General features: G+C 36.3%; 1 protein-coding gene across 3 annotated transcripts; it reads right to left on the bottom strand.

Annotated features, from left to right (window-relative positions):
- Positions 1–547: 547 nt before the first annotated feature.
- On the bottom strand, positions 548–8563 carry LOC145214314 (cell adhesion molecule 1-like). Of its 3 annotated transcripts, XM_080082817.1 has the most exons (12): positions 8390–8563; positions 7345–7440; positions 4531–4723; positions 4309–4445; positions 4139–4247; positions 3833–4032; positions 3402–3644; positions 3042–3173; positions 2846–2881; positions 2282–2314; positions 1762–1884; positions 548–1251 (listed from the first exon to the last, which is right to left on the bottom strand). In XM_080082817.1, the coding sequence occupies exons 1-12, from the start codon at positions 8448–8450 to the stop codon at positions 1115–1117; spliced, it is 1500 nt and encodes a 499-aa protein (XP_079938943.1). In that variant the 5' UTR covers positions 8451–8563; the 3' UTR covers positions 548–1114. The 3 variants fall into 3 exon arrangements, with proteins under 3 accessions (XP_079938943.1, XP_079938944.1, XP_079938945.1); XM_080082818.1 differs by lacking the exon at positions 2282–2314; XM_080082819.1 differs by lacking the exon at positions 7345–7440 and having other exon boundaries at positions 8390–8562.
- Between the last annotated feature and the right edge of the window lie 1439 nt (positions 8564–10002).

The raw sequence follows: 10002 nt of genomic DNA, 5'->3' as shown, positions 1-10002 counted from the left end.
CAAGTTAAAACTTTGCTGCCAGATTGTGCTGCGCCCCCCTTGCGAACCCTTCACGCCCCCCTAGGGGGGCGCGCCCCCCAGTTTAAGAACCCTTGATCTAGCCGAAGAATAACTGTATTGCAGTCGAAGCGCCATACAATCTAGTCCCGAGCCAAACCATGTTAAAGTAAACAAGTTATTTCACATAACCTTCACACCACCCAAAAAGTATCATTCGTTCCACAACAATAAGACAAATTTGCAAATACTTCTGTACGCAATAGTCACTAAACGCTCCAGCCAACTCGTGCCATTTCAAACCAGCGAAGGGCCAAATTTGGCCCACGGTCCCATTTGCCCTAAAAAAAAACGTTTAACCCCGGTTTCAAACCCAAAATATCGCCGAAAAGATTTTTTTTCTTCATCGTTGCTCGGGTTCAAGTGCATTGTAGGTTGTGCACCTCCGATATGTCTTGTAGATTTAGGATCTAAAAATATCCTGAAGGTCAGGCAATAGTCCTGGTACCTTGACCACGACCTGTTTTGCAAAAAAGTCATGATGACAAGATTTCTATCAAAAGCATTTAATTGTGCTCTCACAAATGCATAAACAGTCCGAAAACGTTGGGGCACAAATACATACGTCAAGTCATTACAAGCAAAATAGTGACACAAAGCAATATAAAAGAACGACGTATCGAATTATTACAACAAAAATAAACTCTCTTGTCGATTACAATTAAAAGGTTTTTGGTCCGATTTCCAAATTTGAAATATGACAGAGGCACAAATTGGTCACTAAGTGGAGCACCACGCTGATAAAAATCACATGAAACAAAGTCACAGCCAAAACAAACGGCCGCTTAAAACAGCTCGAACTATATGAAACTTGTGCGCAATCGTAAAAAAGTAGTACAGTCACATCTACACTATGCCAAAGTCGACCAGCACAGGCAAGCACGCTTTAACGTGAAACTTCCAGCAAAAATCACAAACAGAGGGCGGGCACCATAGGTGTTTAAGCAAAGCAGTGCAACTTGTGTAGCAATTAAAATAGAGGGCGCACATGGGTCACAATCACTGCCCTTCTTCGGCCAAAGTCTCTCAGATTGTGCTGGATTGTTCGTGTTCAGTCTTATAAGAAATGTTCCCTTCTTTTCTTCTCGCCAAGCAGCTCAGCTTCTGTAGTTGGAAGATCATCATCATCATCTTCCAATGAGGCTTCCTCGACATCATCAGTGTTTGCCTTCAACTCGTTGGTATAATATTCACCTAATAATTGAAAGCGTTTTTAGATTCCTTTGTATAATTTTAGCGACAAATTCGTGACGCGTTTTACAAGCAAGGGCAATATTAATTCTCTATTAATACATTACAAACAGCTGATATTATTTGCCTAGGAACAATTATGATCTGTAACCCGTTTCAACACTCAGTTCGCAAACTACAGGCCGCGCAACGCTGAAATAAACGGGCCGAATGTGACGTGCGACGTGGCGTGAGATTAAAGTACTTGAATTGAATGTTCAAATAATTTTTGTGATCGTAATCAACTAAACTTTGCTAGATTAAAATTTTGACGTTAGCTCTTAATTTTTCTCATGTTGGAAGTATTAAACACGGGTACAGCTGACAAAAAAATCTGGGCCGCGCAAGGTTTTAATCAAATCCAACTATAACACACACAAAATCAAGAATATTTACACGATGCTGTCCAAAACGGAAAGACAATCACAGGCTGACGATCATCAAACACGAAAAACGTAATAAATATTTTTTTACCTTTGTGGGCCATAAAATACCGCAGAAGAATAATGATCGTAACGATGAGAACAAAGACGGCTACAGCAACAACTCCCCCAATCACTGCTGCATCAACGGTTGGTCCCATTGTCGTGGTTGGATCTAAAAGAAAAAAACACTATGTTTTAATTTGTAGTGCAGAATCACATCAAAAACACATGTAATCTTGAAAATATGATGCATGCAAATAAACCAGATGTTTCATGGTTCGGAAACATAAGTGGAAGTGCAGGCGCGTGTACCTAATTTGGCAAGAAAGCAATAAAATGAAATGCCTTTCTTGTGCAATTAGTTTCTGGCTAAAATGCAATAATTTAGTAGAACAATTACAATTCAACATAATGAATTGATAAATTAAATCGAAACATGTTTCACTGACGAAACTACTGAAAATGGAAAAAAGGAATAATATTTTGTGAGCACACATGAGAAGCAACATGAAAGTTTTAGCACTACAATATAAATTGAAATCTTGCAAAGTCATGGAAAAGAAAAATACCTGCAAAAGCACTCCCATGTCCACGATCCTTTGCTAAAAGCAGTCAGGCAAGTTTGTTAATATTTGAACAACCAGAGATTAGTTTCAATTTTAGTTTAAATGCAAAGCAAGCCAAATATTTCAGCACACAAGATACCCAAAACAGACAAATCCATTTAATCACATGACATGCTTAGTTGCATACAGATTGTAAATTGCAACCATAGCCTTTTTTAAAGGAATATTGTGCAGATTATCACACAATCATTTAATACTTGAAACGTGACAATTTGATTATGTGATTAACTTAATTTGTCTGTACATACATGATGTATGGCAAATGTTATGGAGAGTTAGCCTGATGCACCAAAAAATCCTAATAAACAGTCATCTAATCAAAACATCAAAAAGTGTTCTCAAGTAATGACACCAAATGTTAACATGCAAAATTTAAATGAAGTAGATTGGAATTTAAAGCAAATTGAAAACAATGCGGTTAAATTCCATTTGAAGTTCAAGCTGAAGGTAAAAAGTTGTGACAGGAGTGCAACTACAAAACTTATTGTAATTTTGGCAATGACTTACCTTGAGTAGTAGGTGGAGGTGGGGTTGTTGGTTTATCTGCACATAAAAGGAGATTTCTATCAAAGTCTGGTATTTTATGGGCAGGTTACATTTACTATGTAGTTAGTTTAAGCTGTGGTAGGGTTTACTGCCTGTACATAAATCATTTACTAGAGCTGGTTTTTGTCTGCTTCCAACAATTGTAATTCACACTTACCAAACACAGCCAGTCTAAACGAAATTACTGACGGTGATCCAATGCCATTGGACGCAGTGCAATAGAAGGTCCCATTGTTTGTGACATCATCACTGGTTGTTTTCAGACTGGTGCTAACAATTTTGTTTCCAGCTAGTTCCAAAACAAAAAGTTGTTATTTAGAAGTTGATCTAAATACCAAAAAGGAAACACATTAAATTGTCATGTCTCTATAAAGAGTATGAATATGTTTGTGGGAAACTAAAAATGCATGCATCATGGCTTCATTTAGTATTTAGATGGTTGAATTTTTTGGCCCATTGGATTTCTAGCATATTTTTCAGACAGTTTATGTTTGGAAAAAAAAACAGTACAACTTACAACCAGTCAAGATAAAATTGGAAGGAAGAGCATCTGTTGGTTCTGCGGCTGGAGGCTTTTCAGATGCCTCATAGTCATCCGAGGCAGGGGTTGAGGTAACTTGTACATCAGGCTGAAACGTCCATTTGATTTGAGGAGCAGGGTTACCTGTACCTGTACAAGTTGCTTCAAAGTTTTCATCTTCCTGTAGCTCTTGCAGTGAATCCTCAAGCTCGGAATTTACAAACACAGCCGTTGCATGATCTGTAACAAAACTGTTTATTGAAACCATTTTCTAGAAACTTTTCATTCTTGGCCTGTGTAATGAAAAAGTAGGGTTAGCTGATTTAAAATATGTTGCATACAAACAAATCCAAGTTACGCAAATAATTATTTAATAGCCACAGGCTATTTTGTACAGTAAAACAGGCACTTATAAAACTGTCGCTTACAGTGCACATTTACTGGTCCAGTTGGGACTGAAAGTGTTAGATCCTCATGCTCCACCATACATGTGTATGTTACACCATCATCTGATTGTGTAAAAGTCTTTTTAAGATCTAATGAGATACTTGGAGGGTCACCATCTTTCTGAGGCAAATTATTCACTTCTGCAAAGTTTTCAACCCTCTTGTTTTGTGAGTCCACAAACCTACAAAAGTAAACAAAACTTAACCAAAATTTTTCACTTTCTTCAGATAATTTAACAAATAGTTTACCATTCAAAAAATTTCAAACAGTTAAATATAATACTGTACCAAATTTCTGGAAGTGGTTTGGACAAGTTCGCAAAGCAGGTAGCTACAACAGCAACAGAGTTTTCCACCACTGGCTCATAATATTGTTTGAGAGAAACGTCAGGTATTTCTGAGAAAGCAAAGATCATGAAAAAACACACTCATATTATAAACTTAAAAATACAACTCACTGTTCACTATCAAAGCACTGTATGATTCAGGTGTGTTGTCACCAAGATCACAAGTGTAAATGCCCTCATCACTTAACTGTACAGAACTAATCTCAAGACTCATCTTGTCCCGTTTATCAATGTTGATAACTTCTACTCTGTAAATATTTTTGTTTCATTTTAAACCAACAAAACGTTTTCAAAAAATAATTCAATGCAGTTTCTTTCACAAAATGAACCAACCTGTCAATCATTGAGTCTTTAGCGATTATATCATTTAGAGCGAGAAGCTTCTTATCTGGCATGTACCAAATTTTTGTAAGTGAGGCATCTTGTTTAGCTCCTGATATGTCACACTCAAGAGTAACTTTGCTCTTGGTGGTGGAAGCAAGTACCGCTGTAGCATTCCTCCCTTCAAGAAGCAATGCCTCTGCAACTAAAAAAGAATAATCATTAAATATTTTGTTATATTCCTTGAAAGGTGGCTTTCCTGCCTACTGCCATTTTATACAAAACACTTTTAATGCTTTAAACTGTGTCTCAATATATTTTTGGCATTGTGTAAATATAACAACACAATTGATTCTGCATGAAACTTGCAAATTGTTGATAAGATATGATTCCAATTAAAATCAAAAACCAAAATGTGCATAAAGCAGGAAAATTTATGAAAAGTATTTTACAACACTGGTAATATTTGCACCGAAATGGTAAACAGTTACCATAAAAGCAAGAATTGAAAACAACAAATAAGAAGCATTTAATTTGTAATAACTTCATAATCGGGTCTGTTTTTATAACCTAATGACTAGGGCAAGTTTTTGCAACTTTTGCAACTTTTTTTACAGCTTCCGGCAGCTTCCTAAATACTCACAATTTATGTAGTATGATGTTATAAGCTGTTTGTAGGAATTTTATGTTGCAACTTTTTGCAACTTTTTTCTATTTTTCGTGCAATTTTTGACTGCAACTTTTATCAAGTATTGCGCAAAATGTAAAGGAGTGATTTAAAAAACATGCTATAAAACTATTTCTAGTATGGTTCTATTCTCTTTGATTTGCATAACAAAGAGCTATGTGATGGATTAGCTGCATATCAATGTTATCTATGATGCAACAGTTGGCTTGCAAGCTAGAAGTTCAACAACCCCAGCCAAGCATAAAGCGTTATATATTCGTTATTTTGCAAGTAAGAAGCGATAACCTTGATATCTGTTACGATGACAGTCTGAGGCAGGGATTGTCCAACCTGCGGCCTGCTAGTCATTTTAACTCCAAGAAGTATGCATAAATGCAACTTGTGCATAAATGCAACTTTTTACTGCAACTTTTGTTGAAATTAAGTGCAACTTTCTCACGTTTTTAGTGCAACAAAAACTTGCCCTACTAATGACATGTAAAGAAAATGTTGGGGGATATTTGGTAAAAAAAAACAATCATTATTTCTGGAAAGGTGGCATTGGTATATGGTGCAGACAATTGATGTATAATACTGTTGTCACATATGAATCATAAACAAAACTGAATATTATACTTTTTAGCAAAGGTTTTACTTTTTATTTTTTACCTTTTTTGATTATTTTACTTTTGTAAAAACAGTACTTGATTATGATTGTTTGTAAGGTAGATCCAAAACTAATGAAGTTAAAACTTGCCCTATCATTTGACAATGATTAATTAAATAAAAAACTTTTTCCTTATGATTATTTTTTTAAAGTTACTTGACTGCAAAGTTGGTTGCTGTCCATGAAAAAAAAACACAAGGAAATTACATGGTTGATATACCCTTTAACAATGACCAAAGGACATACCATAAACGCCACTGTTTTACATGGCATTCCAAATGACACAACTGAAACAATAAACCCGCGCCGATGGCGGACCATGGTGTGGTATAATGTAACAGTCAAGAAACAATAGAGGTTGGAGTAACGCGTAGCCATCCAAGACGTTTCAAGCGTCCTTCGTTAAAAGTGCTTATTGTTCAACCCGTGTAAATTGCTCCGATATGACGTGATTTGTATAGGACGAAACGCTTATCCGCGTGTGGCTGTGAATCGCAAAATCGAAAGTAACCCTAAGGTCGCACAAACAACTGTTGGTGGAACGTAACGATCTCACGTAATTACACTGCACAACCGTCAACTCCAAACGAACGCATAATTGCATCAAAGAAAAACAGAGTTCCAAGTCCAAAGTAAAGTGGCACTTTATTGACAATGGGAATTTGGGCCCTTGGCATAATTGTAAGAACGTAAATTGTTACTATAGTTATAATGGCGTCTAATAGCAAACTAAATTTTGACCAGTCAGATAAAACCTACATCGATGATTGAAACTCATAACCTACGCTCAATTACATCAAGTTTTGTCACGTTGCGAATTTAACTGTCCGTTACAATACGAGGTAATTACAGGGGAGTGTAGAACGCTCTGGAATATCTCGGCATTCTTTCCAGGTGCATATTTATTGGGACATCGGCCAAAAACTTTGAAAGATATGCGCCCCAAGCACTGCATGTAAACCTGCCGATAAGATTAGATTTTACGCATGGTATAGCGAGCAGAAAAAAATAACCGAATTAGTTGTTTAATTGGTCAATGTGTCCCAGTAGATCGCGGCAATGCGGAAGTAATTCACACATGACTGGGGCAATTATGCGCTTACAGGTTTAAAATTTGATCACAGCTGGGGTGGTCTATTGAGTTCCAACTACCTGACTAAAATACAGCAAAAATCAATATAACATGACGACAACGAAACATAGCTTTCCGTTTTTTTTTCAAACAACTAAAGCAGTGCAGAATAAAATTATGCAATTAAGGTTAATTCATTCATGCAATGGAACGAGTGATTACCATGCCATCACACTTGCAATTCACACAAGCGCCGGGTGGGAACCAAGTGTTAACGTGAAATGTGTGCGTGACTTTGTCCAATGTCAACATTGTACCACTATGAAATTGGGCTGTTAAAATAAATGCCAGCTCTCCACCAACGCTGAGACTACACGTAAAAAAAATTAGCGTTGCAAGCTATGATCAAAGGCGACATACTTTTGCAACCCCCGGTCGTAGGTAAAGCGACGCTTGAATTGTCTTGAAGTTCTGAAATTTGCCTTGACACGCGTCGGTTTGTGTTCCCCAAAGAGCCTAGTTAATCGTGAAAACGATGAGTATAAAAAAACAAAAAGACTAAAACAAACAGATTAAATAATCTTTGTGTTGTGCGTATAGTTTTTGTCCCGTTTAACAAAAAGTTTCATTCGGAATTCTGTCTTCGTCACGGTAAGGCGATACGCATATCTTTGCCTCCGAGGAGAACACTGATGACATTGCAACACATTGATGACACACGCCGTGACAAAATGCAGAAGCGTTACAACCTCAGAAGTGCGCGTTTACCAATGGCACCCAGCGTGACAATAAATAGGCATGACGTCACCACGACGAGACTGCCGACTTAGTGCGTCCTTTCATGCGAACACAAGTGAATCCGGTGCGACCATCATCACAAAGAAAACGCCCACATGGATTTAGGATATATTTCAAGTCTCCACCCTGGCTCTGGCTTACCAAGAACATGTAAACCAAAATAATTTACAGCAGCAACCGGGATATACTTTTTCGCTAGGTTTTTTAACATGTTTTTACTGGTGGTCACACCCAAATGATTTGATAAGCACTTCCAAGTTATGAGTTGAATTTTCCAGATACTGAGTACTATAATCCGATTATTTTAATGCCATGATATTAAGGCTTAATAAAAGTTCCCAAGAACACAATTATGTTGCCCATAGTCCTCATGAGATTTTATGAGAAGTATTGCACTGACTAAATCATTGTGGTTTCCATAACCCACGCCACAATCTTGTACTAAGAAGCTTTAGTGCATTATATATATATGTTAAAAATAATAAATACTGTGTAAATGTGTAATTCTCAGGTGTAAAAGAGTTTTACTACATACCCAGCAGTTTTGTTTCATACCCGGTACTCACCAATAAGCAGCTAGGTGAAATAATTAAATCTAATGATGACTTAAATTGCAATTCAGTTCGAATTATACAGTAACCAAACCAACATATGTTGATGAACTTACCTTTAAGTGGTGCTATCAAGAGCAGTACCAAAGTAAGAAACTTCATTGTAAAATAAAACATATTTCGTTGTATTATAACTTGTATACAGTCGACCTGATTAAAAATTCATTGACAAAAATGTCACACACATATGTACAAAACTAAACCTGCAAGAACAGTATATATCTGATAGATTTAGTTGGTAAACAAAAGTTTGTTATATTTAGAACTAATGTTAAAATCCATATATGCATTTTGTTTTAAATGACCAGTAAACCGAAAGTAATCTAAAAACAAATCAAAATTTTGAAATGTGAAAGTGGTAACAAATAAAGGAGTAATAAACTACCAATTTCAATCATTTCACCCTTTTAAAATTAAAGTTTTTACTAAAAAAACACTTCTGACCCTTGACAGTTTTGTTATTGAAATGGAGTTATTTAGGAATTTCTGTAACTACCTTTTCCACTTGTTATTAATATTTAATTAAAGTTTAGACACAACATGCTATCCTAATAGCTACAACACAACATTTTACGTTTGTTATATTCTATCCTTATAGTTCAATCAATTGTTAATGCATAAGTTTTACAGGACACTGATATGAATAGTTTTAAGTAGAAACAGTTTTGTCACAAGAATCACAAATTGTTATTATTATACCATACTTTCCATATGGGTACAACAAATTTATTGGCACACAGAAAGCAAACATGAACCACTCAATTTGCAGTTCCTTGCCTGCAGTACAAAATTACAACTTAAAAGAACACCCTACAAGCTTTCGCTTTTCTGTACATATACAACTGATACAAGTCTAATCTTCAATCTACATTAAAAACACCCAAACCGGTAGACTCAAACTCAAGAAACAAGGGCAGACATACTGACGTTGACGTACCATTCAATTAAAACTACATAAGGACGAATTCACAATGTTGACATCAAAGGTTTTAAGCTGCACACAAAAAATATACAAAACGTATTTGACACAATTTAAAAAGACTCGAAAAATACGACTATTGTGCTGCTCCGAAACGTCTTGCCCGATTTCCCCACGCTTGTCTCTACTGGCAATAAACCGCCAGAGGCGAACGATTTTTTTACGACATCGGGTAGTTAAAATAATTCACGGTCCAGTTGATTAAGCAAGGCGGAAAGTTGCTGCCACCTACCGGTTATATTTTTATGTACATTGTTTTCTCGGTTGTCCGTGACAAACGATTTGTGGTCTGGTACTGTATGCTTCAAGTTCTATGCATTGGTAAAACAATCCTATGTCTTAAAGTGGTGGCATACCTTTATGTTTGAAACGCATGTTCAAAGTGACAAGGATGTTAGCCTACTCCTACATACCGTATTTACTCGATTGTAAGCCGCCCTCGATTATAAGCCGCCCTCGATTGTAAGCCGCATGTTGAGGTGTTAAAAAAATAATGTAAGCCGCCCTCAATTGTAAGCCGCACGCTGGAATTTTAGATACGATTGTTTCTTAATACATCTTTCTGTTGTTATATGGTATGACTATTTGCCTATATCTGTTAGTTACGTTGATAACTGTACCCAACAGAACGTATATTGACGCATAATCTGTACACGCATACTTGTTTTATACCCCAAATAATTTAAAATG

The sequence above is a fragment of the Phallusia mammillata genome, chromosome 2 (genome assembly GCF_965637545.1).
Source record: "Phallusia mammillata chromosome 2, kaPhaMamm4.hap1.1, whole genome shotgun sequence".
Lineage (NCBI taxonomy): Eukaryota > Metazoa > Chordata > Ascidiacea > Phlebobranchia > Ascidiidae > Phallusia > Phallusia mammillata.
This window is presented reverse-complemented; position numbering and strand designations above follow the sequence as displayed.

Excerpts from the sequence above, each read along its gene's own strand:
- LOC145214314 (XM_080082817.1), bottom strand. The coding sequence starts at position 8,450 with ATGTTTTATTTTACAATGAAGTTTCTTACTTTGGTACTGCTCTTGATA. Across the intron at positions 4,033-4,138 it reads AAACCACTTCCAGAAATTTG|GTTTGTGGACTCACAAAACA; the intron begins GTACAGTATTAT and ends TTACTTTTGTAG. Across the intron at positions 2,315-2,845 it reads ACCTCCACCTACTACTCAAG|CAAAGGATCGTGGACATGGG; the intron begins GTAAGTCATTGC and ends GACTGCTTTTAG.